The sequence below is a fragment of the Octopus bimaculoides genome, chromosome 11 (genome assembly GCF_046866305.1).
Source record: "Octopus bimaculoides isolate indiv1 chromosome 11, ASM4686630v1, whole genome shotgun sequence".
NCBI classification, from domain to species: domain Eukaryota; kingdom Metazoa; phylum Mollusca; class Cephalopoda; order Octopoda; family Octopodidae; genus Octopus; species Octopus bimaculoides.
The window spans coordinates 54,499,503-54,522,284 of NC_142938.1; the positions used below are offsets into that span (position 1 = coordinate 54,499,503).

Genomic DNA, 22,782 nt, shown 5'->3' on the forward strand with positions numbered 1-22,782 from the left:
ATAATAGATAGAAAAGCTAATTAATTGGAAGATCTTGTTTGGAAGATAACTGAAATTGTAGCAGAGTGAAGGTAACTGAATTACATCCCTTCAAACAGCCGACACCTATATATTCCAACGTTTGGCACTTTCTCCCTCTTTTTTGCCAATTTGGTACACACAAGGAACACACTTGTGCCTAATTCCACGAACCATGTGCATTACTGTCAATCTAATGATGTCTGTGTAAACCGATTTCTTATCATTGTTGCTACAATGATGCCTGCTACAGATTTATTACAGTAAGCGCCATCTGGGAACTGGATATGTTTTCTACTGCACACACATTTCTGTTATTTTCACAATTTTCTCTAGTGTCTAAGTAGCTCTTACTTGTCATTCAGAGAGACCCAAGACATGAGGACATTCGATTTCTTACATGTAAAAGTTGTTTGCACCATCCTTTCTAGTAAATTTTAATTGTTATAGTAAAACAGTCTTCATCTTTTTCTACACACCTAACACACTAGAAAGTGGTGACCCCCCCAACATAAGAAGACTCATCCGTCAGTAATAGTTACTGTTGCCTTCGGAGATGATACACAGCATCTAACTCTGGTGACTCCCATATTCAGATGATGTTCAGAATCCATTCTCTTGCACATGCTCGTTGCCTCCACAAACAAAAATTCTTTCCAGAACTTTCTTGTTAATATTAGCTGTACAGAGTTGTGTTTTGAGTCGTCTCCATTTTTCCCTCCTTTCACTTAGTATCAGGTCTCTTTGGACAGTACAATTTTGGTGTCTAAATTTGTTTTGTTTCCCGCTCATGGTGACAACACTTTTATAGGCATTTTCTACAGTTTTCCAGGAAAATGAATCCTTCCACCTTACCGGCGTTCACTGGAGATGTTAAATTGTGGTTTGGTCAGGTCAAATCTCATTTTCTCACTGCCAATATTCAATTGGCTCAGCAGCAACTCCATATTTTGCTCACCATGCTTTCTTCTGCACTAACTGCAAATTTAAAAGACTTAATCATTGATATACCCCCAGACACTACCTACTCCTCCATTAAACAGGAAATTGTTCATAGGACTACTATATCTGCCGAGTGCTGTTTTAAGATGCAGCTCAATGATTAACATTTGTGGGATAGGCAGCCGTCTGAATTTCATCTTCGAATTTGCGAGTTGACTGATATTTCTCCTGAGGACAGTTCCTTTCTCAAACAACTTTTCTTCTCCTGGTTGCTGCATAACGTTCGCTTGATTTTGGCGCCCATTGTTGAGGTTAGTTCGGCGGATCAACTAGCTTCTTCTGCCGACAAAGTTATATAATTCTTGGACAGCACACCAGTGGACAGTAAAGTAGTCACTGCCACTTCTATTCCTTCTTCTTCTGTGGTTGACAGCAGTTCAAACCAAGCAGCAATGTTCCAAGCCATTTTAGAACTTACCAAAGAGGTCAGAAAGTTGTGTTCTATGCAGAATTCTTTCAACTGCCACCCCTCTAGCTGTTAGTTTTCTCCTGCCACCTCAACATATTGTTGGTGTCATGGCCATTTTGCTGAGGAGGTGTGAAAATGTGTTCTTCCTTGTTCTTTCTAGTGCCAGGAAAACTAATACAGGAAACTCTGATCACATCAGTAGTCCCCTCTAACCAGATATGAAAATGTGCATTCTTCTTGGAGGATTTCAACTCATGCAAGCTATTTATGGTTGACACTGGTGCATCTTGCAGTATTTGGCCAGTGAAATTTCTTATGCATATGCCTCCTCCTTCAGTCATTTCTTTACAAGCTGTGAACCATTCAGACATGCAATCAAATTTCCCGCTTACTGGATTTGTTGCTTTGTAGGGATTTTAAGTGGATTTTTGTCCTTGATGACCTGCTATATCCAATCTTGGGAGCATACTTTTTACACCATTTCTCTTTGCTGGTGGATGTTCATAACCAGTATCTTTTGGATAGCTCTACAGCTTTATCGATTCCTGGTCGTCATTCAACTACTCCTATGATAAGCCTGATATTTTCCATTGCTGTTTCTGGAGACCCATATCATGCTCTCTTGCATAATTTCCTGGAGCTAACCAACCTAACTTTTTAACCCAGCAAACTTGCTCATTTGGCAAAGCACTTCATTGCTACTACTGGTCCTCTGGTGTTTTTGCATCCTTGTCATTTACCGCTGAACAAACTCAAAGCAGCAAAAGCACAGTTCAACCACATGTTGCAGCTGGGGCTTATACACCCATCCACCAGTCCTTGGTCATCTCCCCTACACCTAGTACTCAAGGGGAATACTGACTTTCGCTCCGTGGGAGATTTCAGGCATTTGAACTCTATTTACTGTTCCAGGCAGGTAACCAATCACACTCCTGCATGATTTTTCTTCTGCATTGCACAGTTGCACAGTATTTTCAAAGGTAGACCTAGTAAGGGCTTATCATTAAATTCCTGTCAACCTGGATGATACTGAAGACTGCTATCATCACTCCATTCAGGTCCTTCGAATTCCTCTCCATACCTTTCAGACTTAGAAACGTAGCTAGTACGTTCCAGAGATTCATGGATGAAGTCACGCATGGGTTGCATTTTGTGTTTGCATATATAGATGACCTCCTAATTGCTAGTTCTACTCCTGAGGAACATGTCCAGCACTTAACACTGCTCTTTCAGCATTTAAGTACATGCAGGTGAAAATATATCCAAGTGGACCTTATCGTGAACTTGCATGCTCCCACGTTTGTTTTTATTGCAACTTTTGCTGGTATATCTGTGCATTCCTGCTTTCCTTGATTTGTATTTTTGGCTGCCAGTTTTTAACTTTCTGCCACTCAGAGACCACTCTCTCTGCTCAAAAAGTTGGGACAGATATTTTTTTTTCCAGTGAGAGCAGAAAGTAGAATCTTATATTTTCTTCCTTTCCTGTGCCTTTTTTGGCATTCCTCTGCTCTGCTACAAATTCTCAAAAATTATTGACAGCGATCTCAGAGTGTGATCATGTAGCAGAGTGAAGGTAGCTGGATTATGCCCCTTTGATGATATAGGCCACCAGATAGCGTGACAGCTGACACCTATGTATTCCAGTGTTTGGTGCTTTCCCCTTCTCTTTTGCCAATTTGGTACACACAAGGATTACCATTTCACTTGTGCCTAATGCCATAAACCATGTACGTTACCGTCATTCTAATGATGTCTTCCTAAGCTGATTTCTTATCATCATTGCCACAATAATGCCTGCTATGAATTCATTACAGTAAGTGCCAACCAGGAACTGGATGTTTTCTACTGCACACATATTTCTGTTACTTTCACGATCTTCTCTAGCATCTAAGTAGCTCTTACTGGTCATGCAGAGAGACTCAAGACACGAAGACATTCGATTTCTTACATGTAAAAGTTGTGTTTGCACCATTCTTTCTAATAAATTTTGTTATGGTAAAACAACCTTCATCTTTTTCTACACATCCAACATGCTCCAAAATGTTGATTATTTAAAGGTCTCTGTAATATATTTATTATTAGCTCCACAGTAAAGACATTATAAACAATGCAATCTTTATCATGAATTTTCAACTCAGAATAATGAGTAGTTTCCTACAAAACCTCAGCACATCCTACCCTTGAGTACTGTACCCCTATACAGGATAATCCACATGTGTCAAGTAGGTTACATTCAGTAGAGAGCCACATTCCTTTACTGAAAATTAACATTGTATTGTACTTTATATCTGTTACCTCTAAACTTGTAACAAATAACTTTCATTTGAATCTGTTAGTTCTATTTGCTATTTTTTATGATCCACATTATTCCACTTTTGAAATTACACACCAAAGATGTCTACTTTTCATTTTAATAACAACTAGCTTGGAACTTCTTTCTTTAAATCTTTCACTTGTTCATGACACCAAATTTATTCCTTACATTCAAGTTTTAAAATATTAGGGTTTATATTATAAGAAATAGATTTTTAAATGTTGAAGAATATGTCTACTTTGCATGGAAAGAATTGCTGGATCCTTAAATATCTTTTCATGTGGTTTATAAGTCTATTTTATTTTATAATCATTGATCATTCAATATCATTGTTTTTGTAAGGTGGTGAGCCGGCAGAAACGTTAGCATGCTGGGTGAAATGCTTAGCGGTATTTCACTTGTCTTTACATTCTGAGTTGAAATTCCGCTGAGATCGAATTTGCCTTTCATCCTTTTGGGGTCAATAAATTAAGTACCCACTGTGTACTGGGGTCAATCTAATTGAATGGCCCTCTTGCCCAAAATTTCAGGCCTTGTGCCTAGAGTAGAAAAGAATATCATTGTTTTTGGCTTTTGTATCATCATTGACATCATAATTACATTAATGTCTGATTTTCCATGCTAACATAGATCTGTACTATAGTATCTTTCCAAGATTCTCACATGTTTGAAAGGACTAAACTAAATTCTACACTGCCTTTTTCATGAGTTTTATTAGTCTCCCTCTTGTTGGTGCATGTATCCACTATCACTCTCAAAGTTACTTTATCACACAACATCATATGTCTATACTATGTTCAACTTATTTGAAGCTCACATTCAACAAATTGAACTTAGTTGATTCCTCTTTAATTTTTTTCATTTCTACTAATTTTTGTGCAAATGTTTCATTACCATGCAATATAATAACTCCATGATAAGGATCATATAGTCAACTGTATAGAAAGAGAAATCTTTGTTAATAGCGAATGCTGCTCTCTAAACTAGGTACCTTTAACTCCAGGTACTCTGTCATATCTCACTTCATCTTTAGAAATAACTAGCAGAAATACCCGGCTTTGCCCAGGTTAAAGAGAATAATGAAATCTAAAATGCCGTCTAGACTACGCAACCCTCAACTGTTAGTAGCTACGATACCATATTTCTACATTAATAACTCTCCAATCCATGCCAGCATGGAACATAGACATTAAGTGGAATGCTAGAAGAAAGTTTTCAACTCATATGTATATAAAGTAAATACACGTAATTCAGAAACATGTTTTGTGTATTTTATTTCGTAACCAAACAAACAGGTACAGATTATAAATAATGAAAGGCCAATTTTGGTGATTCATTTGACAGAGGTAGTAGAGAGACAATGCAATGATAAATCTGAGGTTGGATCTTGAAAGTTTGGATGAATGCTGCCTCAGTTAAATCTCTTGTGGTTCCAAATGATGTCATCTGTAGTACAGCGTCGTATTGTCTAATTTTGTTTTGCAAATGTTAGGAATCTTGGTCAGTTGATGCTAACAGTTTCTTCAATAGCTCTGGAGGTTGGGGATTGTGGAATTGTTGGGAATGTTTTTAACTTTGGTGTTATATGTACTGCTTGAATTTCTTAGACATATGAAATATATGTATTTTCACGGGGTTTGTAAAAGAGAGTTGTGTAGTTCTCGAGTTTTAGGGATTCACACAGACACACAGACAGACAGACACACATTCTCATCTTTATATATAGAGATATATATACACACACACACGCACCAAACACACGTATATATATGTATATCAATATAAATATATGAAAGTCAATGAAGTTTCGTAAAAGGTGATCATGTACATACTTTCTTGCTGTTGTGATTATAACACCTCGTTGTAAACAATGTTCCTTGTTTTCCCTTGTGGAGCATATGCAAATAGGTTTTTTTTGCTGCCCACTTGAGCAGCCAACATACAGTTGTCCATGTGAGAAGCAGGGCTCTTCCAAGAGAAGACCAGCTACAGACAGTGCTCATCTGTTATGTTCGGGTTAAAATTTCATCAACATCAAAAATATATGAATTTTCATGGGAGTTATGGCCGTTATGCATAGAATATAATTTCCAATTTGCAGACAAAATTTACAATCGATAAATGTCTTAGAACAACCAGTCTCTCATCTGGGAAGGTCTTGAAATCAATGTTACCAACTGGGGACTATGTGTGTCGCAGTGATAATAAAAAGACTCAAAGGAGATCTGCAACGAAATAATTTTACTCAACACTTTGCAAGTGAATCAGTGGAGGCAAAGACGCGTCTCATGTACTTGACAATTTATGCACCACATTGCAGAAATCACAATGTAAGTATATCTGAAAGGGTAGTCTTACACTGTTGTACCGTTGAATTACAAATAATGCTCATCTGTTATGTTCGGGTTAAAATTTCATCAACATCAAAAATATATGAATTTTCATGGGAGTTATGGCCGTTATGCATAGAATATAATTCCCAAATTTCATAAAGATCCATTCAGTGCTTTTGACGTAGTTTTGGATAAGAAAACAAATGACTAATGTGTGTGTTTGTGTGCATGTGTATGTGTGTGATGGATGTATATATGTATAGATATCTGTATGCATGTATATATATGTATGTATGTGTACATATTACATGTACATCTATATATATATATATATATATACATCTACACATATGTATACATATACATGTATGCATATAGATCTATATCTATATATATATCTATACATATACGTGTACATATACATCTATATGTATACATATACATCTCTCTCTCTCTCTTTCTCTGTTTCTCTGTTTCTCTCTCTCTGAAAGTATCTGCCATTACAGTATCGAAATGTGATTGTTTCAGTTAGTGGAATAGTTTCATTTTTAAAGTGAAAGTATTTGACATGAGTGTTTTTGTTTCACTTTTGACACGTAATACTTAAATAGTGGAGGAGATGTTATGTTGCCGTGGGCTCGAACTCTGCAAGAAGTTAAAAAAATTTTTTGACTAAAACACAACTGGAACCCTAAGTAAGGCATCTGTAAAATTTGAATGAAATTGGTTGCGTAGTTCTCCAGTTTTAGGGATTCACACACACACACACAGACAGACAGACAGACACACATTCTCATTTTTATATATATAGATTATCTCATTTAAATAACAAGCCATTCACCTAAGTAAACCATCTAAAAGGCCCATAATCTTCTGTTTTGGCTACATATTTTACAAAATTTGGTGCTACAGAAATTTTAATTCCTTAATTGTCTTCTAATTCCATGCAACATTTGTATACCTGGTTGTTATACATGCTATTCCTGTTGAACTAAACACGATCTTTTCTTAAACTTTAGCAACTCAAGTCACTGCTTTATAGCTGAAAACTGGAATTATTTAAAATCAGTTGGATAGGTCACTAAAATTTTATTTGCATTTGAACTTAAAAAATATAATTAACTTCAGTTTCAACAGCTGAGCAAATTGAACAAATGATAGTCACAATCGATATGGTATTTTATTGTCTTCTTTAGATTTCAAATTTTCTTAAGCATTCCCTCCAAAATTGAATTTTACAGTTGTTCTTTTCAATTTAGACTCTAACCTCTCATTAATATATTTTACTTTTTATTTATTCTTACAGCAATCAAGCGTTTGCAGGGCTTTCTCTTAAATCTGACTGTAATTCATGGTATATGTAAAGCGGGACGCAATCACTTCATTCGAGTATTTACATACACCAATATAGGTCAAATTGAAAAATACAAAAATGTATGTATATTTTAGACCTCTATTATTATTCTCTTTTTTAGCTTGAGAGATAATGTTTCAGCAAATTTAACGGTTGTTTTATTATAATTATATAACAATTAATGATTACTTTGTTATAAGTTTTAACAATCCATTAAGCCTGAACTTACCTCTAGTTTTTGTTGCATTAACCAAATGAGAAACATATTTTCACCTTGATATGGCACCAGCTTATCACTAGTAACATTTCCGAGTGCTGCAAGCTTACAATTTTATAGTACAACTCCTTACTGCAGAGAATTGTATCACCTTATGGTAGCTATTTAGAGGGATTTAGCCACTAAATGTCTTGGTTATGAACAAACCAAAGTGTTGATGATAGGCTCTTAAATATTAACTTTTACTGCTGTCTAATATTTTATGATTACAATTCAAATATTTTATTTCTACAAAGCTTCTATGAACAAAAATACAATATTTGCTAATATCATGTGTGATAAAATATTAGACACCAGTAAAAGTTAATATTTAAGAGCCTATCATCAACACTTTGGTTTGTCCATGAACAATTAGCAGAAGATTTTATTATTGCACATAGAGTTTTAATGGTGTTGGTCTTTTACAAACAATAACAGCAATAATTACATATTGAGAGAGACATACTGCTTGGAGTTTATAGCAAGCTTACTGCTACAGCAATCTGTGGCTGGCCTAACATAACTAGAAATAAGTGTGCTATATTTGTGGTAACAAAAATTCTTGTTGACTATCAGACATCTGTCTTAACCAGGTACTTAAGTGTTGCGAGAGTGGAGACACAACCCATGGGTGTTTCAGCATTCTGCAATTACTGCTAAAAGTGGCTTTTTTATAGGATACAAGGAGAAGATTCAAGAAGATTGACTTGTGCAATGGCTTGATGCTGATTCATTGCTTAATAGATCATGTGGAACTACTGTGGTTTGATCATGATGCATGACCGGTTACCTAGAGGTTCAGTTTTAAATCACCAGTACATATGTAATAAACAAAACTGTATTTTGAATGTGTTAATATTTAATTCACATTTCAATAACTTTTTTACTTCTTGTGGCAGGAACAGTTTAGCTTAGAAGAGAATAGTCTTTGTGCAGCTGACTGGGAATTAGAGCTATATTCTTTGCCCAAAGGTAACTGCAGCAAAAATGTGCAGCGCCAAATTCTGATTTTGCCCCACCATAGCAAAGGTAAGTAAACTTTATAATATTGGGTTCAAATTTAGGCTATGCCAGCAAATTCGGGGGAGGGGATTAAGTTGATTACATCAACCCAAGTACTCAACTGGTACTTATTTTAGCAACCTTGAAAGGATGAAAGGTAAAGTCAACCTCAGTAGAATTTGAACTCAGAATGTAAAAGCAGATGAAATGCTGCTAAGCATTTTATCTGGCATGCTAATGATTCTGCCAGCTCACCACCTTAACCCCAGCCAAATATTGGTTTCAAATTTTGGCACAAGGCCAGCAGTTTTGGGGGTTGAAGTTAATTACATTGACCCCAGTGCTCAACTGGTACTTATTTTATCAACCCCAAAAGGATGAAAGTCAAAGTCAACCTTGATGGAATTTGATCACAGAACATAAAGATGGACGAGATGTCACTAAGCATAAGTAAACATTGTAATACTGAATATTCAACATAAATAGGAGTTAAGCTATTTTATGTGGTTGTAACCATTTCCACATCCAGCATTTCATTAATTATTAATCAAATCTATTTAGGTTGACCTGATAGTACACTTGGTTGTGGAGGTTTTGCAATAGGCATGTGGTACCACTTCCCACATCTTCAAGGTCCTGCTTGGGCTGGTGCATAGCTATAAATCTTTCTTGAAACCTTGACAGTAGACCAACAAGATAAGAAATAAACAACATATGCCTGAATTTTTTGGTGTTACTTATGGATGAAGCTTAGGTATAGAACATTGTTGAGGAATAAACGGTTGTATCATATCCATAGTGGTGAGCATAGCTAGAGTGATGGCCAATAGATTATTGCTGTAGAGGAAGACAGTTGTGATGGGCAGAGTCAAACATTGGGGCATCTTGAAGTACAGTTTTGTCAGATTTATATGACACACATTGTCAACTGATTTTATGATGTTGAGTATAACACAACTTCCAGTAATTTTCTTAAAGGCGACTGACATAGAGTAAATCTCTAGTAGATCTGACTTTATGGAAGCCTTACTAGTGACCATTAAAAAGAGAGAGAGGTCTATAACCCTTCAGCATTCAGATTATTCTATCAAATGTAATGCTTATTTACATTGCTTTGAATTAATCATATTGACAGCTTTATATTAGTGGATGATGGATTGAACTATGGGAAAGGAGCACAGTGCAGGTTCATGTAGGGGATCTGCAAGGCTACATATATCTAATAGGGGAAGAGAGAGAAAATGAACATCAGGAATTGCAAAGGATAATAGCAATGGGGTGCTTAGATGACCCCACAGTGTACAAGGTAAGTTATTGGAAGAAGAATGAAGAATGACAGTATTTTGTACTTTTTCGTGATGGAAAATACACCTTTTGTGACAGTTATAACAAAATTGCTTTCTTCTATCAGAATAGTAAGGCATTTCAATAGAACATCTTTACTCCCAGGAATTACCGGTTACACCAGCTAGTTTATCATAAGTAAACTGTCATAGACATACTGAATTTGCACTTTATCTTCTTTCAAATCAGCTATATAGTTATTCATATTTTGTTCAAGAGAATTGCCATGTAGGATATAAACTCATATTCCTGGCTGTAATGTCTTGTGTTTCTGCAATTGATCATTAGTGTGGTGCACTAATGGTTTTGTTGTCCTCCACTCATTGCAAATAGCTGATAGGTCGATGAATGTTTAACATTCCTTTCACCTTTCTAGGAGAATTCTTCATTTAGACAATTAAAAAGAAATGTTTTATAAAAATAAGTCATTAAATAACGTAAGGCATATATCAGGTGCTGGTTGTGTCTGTTGAAGGAGGTTTAAAAAGATGATATGATCTCTTGACATAGCTGCCAAAATACCATAAGCAATTTTTCATAAGTTTGTGCTAACAGACTGATATTTTGGCTTGTTTTCATTGTTTCATTATTAGTCACAATTACCGTGCCAAACAGCTCCCTAGTCTATGTTGCTTGGTCTCCTACCTGTGATACAACCACATTTAGACGCAGGGCAATTTTTTGATATGTTTAAAAGTAAAACAAAAAGCATGTCTTGTACACTGGTACATACAGTACTTCTAATGAATAGTTTGTTACATTTGTGTTCCCAAACACATGCATACTTTAACCTTTTTTTTTTTTTTTTAATGTTTCAGGCAACAATGCTTCTGGCTCTTGGCAAAGTTCAATGACAATCACATACAGCTATCCTTTGCGTAACATTGAAGTAAACTTCACAAAAGCTCCAGAATATTTCAATTTTGAAAAGTATAACATTTCTCTTGAGAAAAATAATGAAATTGTTGATTCTAGAATCATAAAGAAAATTGCAGAGGTGAGTTATATTTTAATTTACTTTATTTTCAGTTAATATTAAATAGAACTGTAAGAGAACCTCCCCCTCCCAACAAAACATTTCATATTTGTACAGTTGTATAGTTGCCTGAAGACATATGGCTTAGTGATTAGGGTATTCAGCTCATGATAAGGCCGTAAGTTCAATTCCTGGTGGCACATTGTGTCCTTGAGCAAGACACTTTATTTTCACATTGCTCCAGTTCACTCAGCTGGTAAAAATGAGTAGTACCTGTATTTCAAAGGGCCAACCATGTCACATGCTGTGCCATGGTGAATCTCTCTAAGAACTATGTTAAGGGTACACATGTTTGTGGAGTGCTCAGCCTCTTGCACATTAATTTCATGAGCAGGCTCTTCTGTTGATGGCATCAACTGGAACACACATCGTAACCAATAGAGTGGTAATAGTAACCTATTAACCAATTTCTGGTAAGGCAACTGCAGGAGAAATACTTAGCCCAAGATAAACCTCTGTACTTGGCTTTTGTTGACTTGGAGAAAGCCTTTGATAGGGTCCCTCAATGCCTAATCTGGTGTTCATTGTGGAAACTAGGGATAGACAGTGGCTGGTAAGAGCTATACAAGCCCTGTACAGGGATGCTGTTAGTAAGGTGAGTGTTGGCAATGAATATAGTGAAGAATTCCAAGTAGAAGTAGGGGTTCACTAAGGATCAGTACTCAGCCCACTCTTATTCATATTCCTCCAGGCAATAACAGAGGAATTCAAGACAGGCTGCCCCTGGGAGCTCCTCTATGCTGATGACTTTGCTCTAATAGCCGAGTCACTGCCATAACTGGAGACGAAATTTAGGGTGTGGAAGCAAGGTTTAGAATCAAAGGGCCTTAGGGTTAACCTACAAAAACCAAAGTCTTAGTAAGTAGGAAGGCTGTCAAATCACAATTCCCTTCAGGTAGATGGCCCTGCTCAATCTATAGAAAAGGCATGGGTAGAAACTTCATACGATGTACCTGGTGTAAGCTATGGACACATAAAAGTTGCAGCAATATCAAAGGAAGGCTAACCAGGAAAATAGTTTTTGTGTGTGGCAGATGCACAGGGGCAATAAACACTGAAGATGTCAGAAAACAGATTCCATCACATACCAGGGGGAGAAACTAGAAGTAGTTAATGGCTTCCACTACCTAGGTGACCAAGTCTGTAGTGGGGGTGGTTGCTCTGAGAGTGTAGCGTCTAGAGTAAGAATAGCCTGGGCAAAGTTCAGGGAGCTCCTACCTCTGCTGGCAACTAAGAGCCTCTTGCTCAGAGTAGACTGTATGATGCAATGTGTGCGAACTGTCATGCTACACAGCAGTGAAACATGGGGCATGAATTCTGAGGATAGGCATAGGCTTGAAAGAAATGAAGCTAGTATGATCCGCTGGATGTGTAATGTCAGTGTGCATACATGACAGAGTGTAAGTGCCTTGAGAGAAAAGTTGGGCATAAGAAGCATCAAATGTGGTGTGCAAGAGAGGTGACTGCGCTGATATGGTCATGTGTTATGTATGAAGACAGCTGTGTGAGAAAGTGCCACTCCTTAACTGTAGAAGGAACCTGTGGAAGAGGTAGACCAGGAAGACATGAGACAAGGTGGTGAAGCATGACCTTCAAGCATTGGGCCTCACAGAAGCAATGACAGGAGGCTAGGACCTTTTGAGACATGCTGTGATTGAGAAGACCTGGCAACTAAAGTGAGATCGCAGCCACGCATGCCCGGCCCTGTTAAGAATACCCCTGATGTGTTGGGTGATGTGATATGCTTGAGAAGACATGTTGAGTCAAGTAAAACCAATATCGTAGCTATGGCCAGCTCCTCCTGATTGGCTCCTGTGCTAGTAGCACGTAAAAAGCACTATCCAAACGTGGTCAATGCCAGGCCCACCTGACTGGCTCCTGTGCCAGTGGCACGTAAAAGGCACCAACCAAACATGGCCGATGCCAATACCCACAGACTGGCTCCTGTGCCGGTGGCACATAAAAAGCACCATCTGAATGTAGTCGATGCCAGGTCCGCCTGACTGGCCCCTTGCCAGTGGCACGTAAAAAGTACTATCTGAACATGATTGATGCCAGGCTTGGCTGATTGGCTCCTGTTCTGGTGACACATAAAAAGTACCCACTTCACTTTTGGAGTGGTTGGTGTTAGGAAGGGCATCCAGCTGTAGAAACATTGCCAGATCAGATAGGAGCCTGGTGCAGCCGCTGGCTCTCCAGGCCTCAGTCAAACCATCCAACCCATGCCAGTATGGAAAAACGGATGTTAAATGATGATGATGATGATGATATCCCTTGCTAAATTAAAACCATAACACTTTACATTTTTATTTTCTAGCCATCTGTTACTTTTGAAGTTGATACTTCTGGAAAATATGTTGTAAAGGTAAAATAGTTTTATTTTTATTTCGTATGGTTTTTTTTAAAGGTACACAATTCTTTTTACTACAGAAACTTACAAAAGAACAAATGTTTTTTTAGCATTCTCTGCCCACTATTCTCTGGGAGGGTCATGGGGAGAAGTCCTCAGACACATCCTCTATAAAGTCCTATCAGAAACAACTGTCATTAAACTTTCCAGCTGGGTTCCCAAGCATGACCAACTAGGACTATGGATGTTATTCATCTAATTCTTGGTCTACTCTTGAGTCTCCTGCCAGTTGGCTTGGCTTGAAGAATCTGTCTTACAATCCCTTTCTGTAAAATTCTAATTATGTCTGTAGTATCAGAGCTGTGATCTCTCAATGTAGAAATGTAGCAGCTCAATCTGGAGAGACTCCCTCATCTATGAACTATGCACCCTCTCAAGTAATGTTACTCCAGATATCATTTAGAGGGACTTCATTTCAGTCGCTCATATTTGTGATCCTACTCTTTTGGTCATTACCCAAAATGACTGTGACTGTTGTTTACTGGTATAAATCTGACTGAAGGAAGGTAATAGATAACCAGTTCATGGGACATGGTTTAACACTTACTTTATGCATTTCATTGTATCTCTGGACATATATTGTACAGGCTTGAGTTCATAATAGCTGTAATAATCATCAGATCTGGAGAAGCTATATAAAGAAGTGACTTCTCCATTTTCTAGATTTATCTCAATTATTTAATACAACAGAGACCAGAATAAAATTCCTATCCACAAACTCCTGTTGTTTGTAAAATGATTATTTTAATAACAAGAAATTTCAAAAAAAGATGCATTCAAAGGCAAAACTATGGTAAATGAAAGAAAAGTTTCCTAATTAGGTTTACTTGACAAAAATTAAATAATATATTCTTAGATCCATGTATTGTACTAATGCAATACAATTTTAGCATAGCTTATGCTATGTAAAAGAGAATTACATAATAAAAACTGAAAGAAACTATACTGAATCACTTGTTGCTATTATCATAGTGACTCGTTCAAAAAATAGAATGTCTTTCAGAGCAATTTTCTTCAATATCCTACAATTTGAGTCCTATTTCTGACTTGCATTTTTTAATGATCTTCCTCTCTTTTCTGTTTTTTTTCCTATCAGATACTTTTTGTTTGTGACTATATTTTCTATCAGCTCAATGAAAAAACACAACAGAATGACTTATTCGTATAATCTAAGTAATCACATCACTGTGACGAACAGACAAAAAAAAAAAAAAAAAAAGAGAAAAAAATGATTGAGTGTTGTATCTGCTAGAAATCATCTTGTTTGAGAAGTTTTGTAACTGAGATAATGCAACATTAATTCGAAACAATGTGAATAAATAAGGATTACATTTGATAAAGTAATTTGAATGCTTCTGCTATAAAGAATATATAATTTTAGAAATTTTCAGTTAGATGAACTCACAATATTTTCAAAATTTCTTTTTCTAGCTTCAACCCTTTTCAAATGATGAAAATAGATGTCTTTGTCGCACCAAGGAAAACAAATGCAAATTATGTGAAGTCACAAGTTCACATAAAATAGAATTTACTGGTTTGTAGAAATTAAAAAAATATTTTGCATTTAGTGGTTTAGGGTTAATAAAGTTGATTGATTTTGTGAGATTAGAAAACAATTCCAAAACAGTTCCTACATTTCAGTTATCAGAATCTGCCATAGATTTTGCATTATTTAAGGACTAATTATCTGGTTTCTAGGGGTGACATAAAAGTAAAATGAATGACCATGGGATTGCACATAGAAAGTCTCTGAGGCACAAGTCTGGGCAAGGTATTTTATGGAAGTCACTCATGTATATACTAGCCTCCCCTCTCCATGCCACCAATGTTATTCAAAGGAAAGACAAAGGCTAATACAGCTTGGCACCAGTGACAGTGCAACTCATTTGTAAAGATGAGTGAACTGAAGCAACATGAAATAAAGTGTCTTGCTCAAGAACACAACACACAGCCCGTTCTGGGAATTAAACTTACCACCTCGTGATTGTGAGCTTGACGATCTCATCATTGAGCCAGATCTTCATATGAAATTTATAACAACTGGTTCCTGTATCTTTAGACTGGATGTTGATTTTAGATGCTTCAGTTTATCTTGATTGCAGGAAAACTTGGGAATATCACTTGTGGGAAAAGTCCTACCCCTAATAGAAATTATGTCATATGAAGTCAAATATAATAAATTACTCTTATGCAGATTTAAAATTTTTCTCTATCTCTACTTCTTGTTGGCACTTTCAAGCAACAAGGAAATAAAGAAAATTTAAAATCTGTCCCCCCACTCCTTGAAAAAAGTCTTGATTTGAGCCAAGATGGAAAAGATGTGTGCCATCAAGAAAGTATTGGAAGCACATTGTGACCAATACTGTATAACACCAATCCAGTATTATTGTTGATACAAGTCACCTTGTATATTTAAAGGCTTTAGATATGTATGATTTACAAGATTTCTAAAGAAAGTTCATCCATAATTGAGTGATTGTTATTTTTTGATTTTAAATTTTACTATTGATAAAATTTTGACTCAGCTACAGATCAACAATAGTTATAGTGACAGCCTTGTTTGTTGTTAAATTTTATAATTGGTAGAAGGAATAGACAACCTTTGAGCATATCGTGTTACTACTGTTGTCTCTATGCCAAATCACTTAATTTATATATCTATGGAGTCATATATTGATAGCAGTAATAGAAATAGATATAAGTGTTCTGTTGTTGCTAAACCTGGAATTGTTTGATTCATGGTTACTTTTCCAGGAACAGTTTTATTAATATTCATTAGAGAAATACACTTATTAGATGTTGGGAAGTATTTTTCTCTTCTGATTTCTTCTTTAGAATGTTTCTAACAAGACAGTTTTAGTGGGTTTTTTAACCCATAAAGCACTGAGATTTGCACTTACATTGCATGGACTGCTGAGCACATTTTATGAAAATGAGACGACCATGGACACATAAAAAACAAAAAAATAGTTTAAATATCTTCTTAATATACAATGGTGACAAGTTTCACATCATCTGAAAAGTCATTAGTTGAATTATTAGTCCTCTTGCATTCTGGGGGGTATCAGAGCATTTGAGTGACTTTAGACCCCAACAAACGCCCATAAATTACATGCATCTATCTGGGCCACAATTGTGGCCCATCACACTTTATGTGTTAACCATTAAAATCTCAGACTAAAAGTAAAAGTTTCAAAATGAAATGGTAATTATCTAAGATATAACTCTTTAGAAATTGTGTTTTGTCTTTCAGATATATGTCCGAAAAATTCAACTCCAGAACCAGACAATATTACATATTTTATTATTGTGGGTGTTATAGTTGCAATTATTTTTATTTTATTCATTGTGATATATTTCTTTTGCAAAAGTAAGTTGAAAATATTTTTCTATAGTATAATATTGTTTTATGCAACACTACTTTGTTTAAAAGCCACAAGTACTTTCTTGATATTTTAACAAGTATTCGTAATGTTAACAGTGTTATTTTGAAATCTTGTTAGACTTTGATTCCTTTTATTAGCACAAAAACCACAAAAGATAGCTTTTGATTGAAGATAATGCAGAATTTAGTATTCAAGTGAATTTACAAACCATTGGAAGGTCATTGATAATAATAGTAATTACGTAAACTAGCTGAACCTGTGAAAACTTCATGGAAAACATAAAAAATGCAAGCATCTGTAGATAGTGACTTTATTTAATAACTATCGAATAATTATGTATAAGCAGGACCCAGGGAAATTCTACGGAATACAAAAAAATGTAAGCATCTTTAAATAGCGACCATATTTAACTATTAAATGATTTTTTAATTTTTGTGTTATACTATTAATGATCATAAATTTTTATGCAATATAATTTGATATTTTTTAAATTTGACACTTCATATACATGCACATTGCTCACTCCCACATCCCCAGGTGGTGTGAGCGTTGAGGTTTTTTTTGTTTAACTGTTACCACCTGTAGTCCAGGAGGTTTGAGCATTGATGCCATTTTTTTTTTAACTGGTATCAGTTGTAGTTAGTGAGTTCCACTTCCTCCATAAGTTTTCCTGTCCTGCTAACCAGCTTGAGTGTTGTTTCTCATTGTGTTGAATTGGGGATGCCTCCTGAAGAAAGCAGCTGTATCCTGCGCTGGTGGTTGAACAGTATTGGACTGAATTGTTGTTGCTCCTGTGGATTATGGAGGTGGTGGTTTGCTGGTATGGTGGGGAGGAGGCTGCTATGAGAGAGATCCAACATGGTTTGGACATGTGCGCTGGGATTAGATCCAGTTTTGAACTGACTTTTTAGAAATGTGAAGAGCTTCATAATTTTGCTTGTCATTGTTGTACAGGGCTGTGCAAGTCTTCTTTTATATAATTTCAGTTTTAGAGCATGTGCTACTGAGGCTAGGTTTTGATAACTGCTTCTATGTATATGAAGGTAATCAGTTCTGGTTATACTTCACAAGAACTTTCAGAAAGTGTGTTCATAAAGTTGCCACAGATTACAGCCGTTGTAGTTTGCCATTTTAAATTGAACAGTTTAAGATCAAGACAGATTCGGTAGTACTTTCATGCTAAACTGCTGCTGTTTAATGTTATATAAATAAATGTACTTTTGAAGCCTTAACAGACACATCACCTGCAATTCCGCAATGCAACATGTACTGAACAGTTAACATTATATTCACTTCACTAATGAAATACTGAGGCATCAAAATTTACCAACCATTGACTAGGAAGTCAATAGCACTTGGGTTATTTCTAGCACCATTTGTTTATAGTTTCCAACTCCCTTTATTCACCTTCAAAATTTATATTGAAACATATTTATTTTCTGTTTCCTTTTTCCAAAATATTTTGCAATTTTTCAAGGGTTAAGCATATTTCTTAGTGAAATTGTAACAATTCCATTTATTTTCTCTCTCTTTCATCTTTACAGGTTCCAAAAAGCTTCCAAAGAAATATGCTTTGTTATTGTGCCTCAATGATCATTTTTTGCATGATGAGGCTGTGCAACTTTTAATTAAATATTTGGAAAATTTCGGAGTGATTGTTCACCATGCCAATAAATTTGGTAAATGTGTCTTTGAAGTATATGATATTGTTCTTCTTATAAATTCTACTGCATTGGCTGAGAGACAGAAGGCTTGGGCTGAAGGAAAAGATTATGAACAATTTTTTATGGAAGAACATTCAAGTAAGCTGACCAATGAAACATTCATATTGATTGATGAATTAAGCCTTGCAAAAGACCGCCATAAGATTATAAGCTTGAAATTTGACCACACTCCTGACAGTCCAGTGTTTAAGCATTATCCTTCACAAAATGGAAATTTTTCTATTCCAAGAAATTTATTTGACATGGTTAAAAGTATGGTTGATGTTTCAATAAAATTTCGAGGATTTTTTAAAAAGCAAGCATTACTGAATGCCATCAGCAATGCTGCAGAATATGAAAAATGCAATAAAAATTGGTTTTCAGAAAAATATGGTGATCCCATTCCTGAAAATGTTATCTCCTCTTTAAACAGCAAAGATAGAAAAAGTATGAAAAAGAATAACAATAACTTTAATATAGATAATTCAATTAACAGCTGCAATGTAAGTGAATTGCTCCACACATTACAAAAGAAAAATGATCAAGGAATGCTGTTGAACTTTTTGAACATGAACAATATTGAAAACAGTAGTATACTAAATGTTTAAGACAATCTACAAGCAATATTTTCCTTCAGTTTTATGTAACTGTATGATGGGTTAGGTTTACTTTGCAGTTTACTGTAAGACAGCTAGCCTTAACTGCCACTGTTGTAAAGTTTTATGAAATGTTATGTTAGGGCATGACAATCTTGAAATCCTGAATCTTTTTTCAGATGTGTGTGAAGTATATAGTACTAGGAATGAATATTTGGTTTCAGCTTACAGCTTGGTATATTTGTATGTAAAAGTTTAGTCTTTCAAATTAACACTGATTAGAAGAAAGATCACTAGTTTTTATGTAAATTATCTACTGTTATTATGACTATAACTACTACTTATCATAAAAAGCTTTCTCTGAGTGTTTCATAATCTAATTTAGATTCTTGGCTGTGTATATTACACTCAGATGTTCCTTAGAAAGGCATGATCATTTCTTCTCATTTAGCTCTAATTACACACATTTTTTTTTTCAGTAATCTAAGTCTGTAATTTAGTTTCAAATCTGATTTAATGCCAGTTCATCTTTCTAATATTACTGTTGTGTTTAAACCTTTAGCATTTAAACCAGCCATATCTGGAACCCAAATATTCTACCTGTTTTGTGTCCAAGTCAACTACATCTGACCTCTCATACCTACACTACAATGTCATTCTAATAGTAAACAATCACATCATCAGAATCTCAAAATAATACATGATCAATTCATAATGTGAATAAATAAACATTACATTTGACAGAATAATCTGAATGCTAAAGGGTTAAAGATATCAAACGGCAGTGTTGTAGTGAAAAAAAAGTAAGACAGAAACAATTTGTATCAAGTTCCTGGTTCCAAGATTTCACCTCAATTAGCCACTAAACTTGTAATGTCCAGCTGTTGTCAATGAAATTTAGATGGACAGACTCTGCAGGCTTCATTCATCACCCAATAAACTTTTAAGGGTTACGGAAAACTTAAAGAAAAAAACTGAAGACACTTAAGTAACAGAGGCTGTCATGGTGACCTTAGGTGCCTTGTGTATTCTAAGCTGAAATCCCCTTTGAGATTAAATAGGTACCAATTCTGTACTAGATCTGATTCAACCTATTCCGGTGAGAGATATGCATCTTGTACCAATATAATAAATAAAACATATTCAAGTGAGCTGAATTTAGGAGCCAGTTCTGGTTCCATTTGAAACTTATATTTCTAATAACTTTTAAAAAATTGAGAATCTCATATTTTGCTATTCCTTCATTAAAATCTCAACTCGGAAGTCTTTTGTTGATTAAACTTGAATCCTTGCTATTTTGGTGCTAGATCATTTTAAATCAAACAATTCATCTTAGACATTTTAAATCAAACAATTCATCTTATCAGACATTGTCTGACAAACACAGAATGTGATATTTACTAATCAGACAGTCCAACTTCTTAAAACTTCTTTTTCATAAACCATTGTATATTTTCTTATACAAATATATTTTTGCTTTGGGAAAAAGACCTCAAAAAAAGCAAAAGACAATGAGAGATACATTTTGTTGTTAAAAACATTGCATTTCTTGATTGTTTTCTTATTTGTTTTAAAAATTGTTTACATAGATAAAAAAAAAATTAAATCTGTCAGGCAAAGTGATATTTGTTAAACATAACTATTGTTATGCATTTGTATAAATAATAAAATAAATTGTTCAAACTGTCGTGTTTTTATGAATTAACTATTAATATTTTTAATGTAAACTAACACCGAGGCTTGATCTTTCCCAAATTTATAGCAGGTATCAGATTCGTTACACACGGCCTATGTTTTTTGTTTCTTTTCTTCAAAAGATGTGCCCTTATACAAAATTTCAGTGACTGAAGTGTATAATTTTAGCCTTCAGTTTATTAGATTGATATTGGACATAAGTACCATTTTGGGACAGGCAAGCAGCTTTTCAATGGTTAGACTCAAATGACCTATCTATCATTTATTGCATTACTACATAACCAATTATACTAAGAGGATGTACAATTTCATCTCTATAACCTCAGATGTTGGCCACTTAAGGCGGGTAGGATTGGCTCATCTATAAATGCTCTACTTGTGTATGATAATGACAGTGTTTAAATATCAGTTAAGAACCTACTAAAATTTCATGTTTGTAGGCACTCTACTTATAATTTAAGCTCTTCAAACTTTACTAAAACACATTATTCATCATCATCACCACTTAACCTCTCTATTTTCCATGCTGGCATAGATTAGATGATTTGACAAGAGAGTCACAAGACTGCACCCAGCTCCAATGTCTGCTTTATGGTTTCTACAGCTGGATGCCCTTCCTAACATATATCACTTTATACATTGTCATGAATGCTTTTTATGTGGCACCAGCACTAGTGAGGTTGCTAAATAATTAGCAAAACAAGACCCCACATATGGCATGGCATTATTAGTATCATTATTTTACATCTGTACAGACATTAAGTGGTAAAAAAATATAATAAAGACACATTATATTGGCAGACGAAAATTTGATCAACACGGGCAAATGGGACTGTTGTATTAAGTGATTTCAGTGTAAATTGGACTTCATCAGCAACAGGCTTTTAACTACCAAATGTCTGTTGGTGATGAAGCACAAATTATACTGAAATTATGTGATACGATAGCTAGTGCTGATGAAATTTCATCTACTGTTATAATCTGTGCTTTGTTAGCATTTAATGTCTACACAAGATGATTTCTCAGGATGATAACCACAAACCACAGTTTACAGCAGAGTTTCTCAACCATTTTTTTTTTTATCTATGAGCCCCTTTGATTACTATATTGTTCTGGTGGACTCCCATAGCCATTCAATGTTTAAAAACTACTTTTATAGAAACTTTTTTTTTCAAGATTCCTATTTTGTTTTTCACACATTAACTTCTGTAGGCTGAGCTATGTAAAACGCTTGAGAAAGAAACATCTGTTTCTTGCAATACATACATCTAAATCAAAATTTATTCAGGGGCCCTTAAAATACCACTGTAGATCCCCAATTTACAATTTTGTTCTGTGGGCCCCCCAAAATCTTATACGGACCCTGGTTGAGAACCACTGGTGTACAGCATTCGAAACAACAAGTTGGATGTCATCATCATTTAATGGTTTCCACGCTGGCTTGGGTTGGATGGTTTGACAGAAGTTGCACCTGGTTCTATCATCTATTTCAGTATTGTTTCTACAGCTTGATGCCATTCTTAAACACCAACCACTTTGAGAATGTACTAGGTGATTTTTAAATATCACCAGCACCAACAGGATTACCAAGTAGCTTGCAAAACAAGGATCTGTCAACTGGGAGGGTGGGGGAGTAGTATCGAGGGTGTGTGGCTTAGTGCCATTTAAGAAATTTAAGGTATAGAGGAGACATGTGTCTTGCTGTAGAGTAGATACATAGATACTCCAGTTGGAAAACAAAGGAAAGTGACTAGAGGAGACTTTTGCACTTGGTATATATGTTTGCTTAGTGGAGTCAAAAGGGACAGTTTGGGAGGAGATTTACCTGCTATATGTAGTGTGGAATTAAATGCAAAGTAAGTATCCTGGCGATTACTGTCTTCAACTCAGAGAGCTGATAATCTGGTTTGCATGGCATATAAGT

At 35.3% G+C, this 22,782-nt stretch overlaps 1 protein-coding gene across 3 annotated transcripts in view; it reads left to right on the plus strand.

Annotated features, from left to right (window-relative positions):
* LOC106873189 (uncharacterized) overlaps window positions 1–20,846 on the plus strand; it is a 31,130-nt gene extending 10,284 nt beyond the window's left edge. For 2 of the 3 annotated variants that reach the window (XM_014920430.3, XM_014920444.3), the window contains 7 exons: window positions 7,383–7,510; window positions 8,586–8,715; window positions 10,851–11,029; window positions 13,386–13,433; window positions 14,910–15,012; window positions 16,732–16,848; window positions 18,409–20,846. In XM_014920430.3, the coding sequence (XP_014775916.1) occupies window positions 7,383–7,510; window positions 8,586–8,715; window positions 10,851–11,029; window positions 13,386–13,433; window positions 14,910–15,012; window positions 16,732–16,848; window positions 18,409–19,175 (1,472 nt within the window). In that variant the 3' untranslated portion in view covers window positions 19,176–20,846. The remainder of the gene's footprint in view (window positions 1–7,382; window positions 7,511–8,585; window positions 8,716–10,850; window positions 11,030–13,385; window positions 13,434–14,909; window positions 15,013–16,731; window positions 16,849–18,408) is intronic. The other variant, XM_014920435.3, reaches the window with a different exon arrangement.
* The last annotated feature ends 1,936 nt before the right edge of the window (window positions 20,847–22,782 follow it).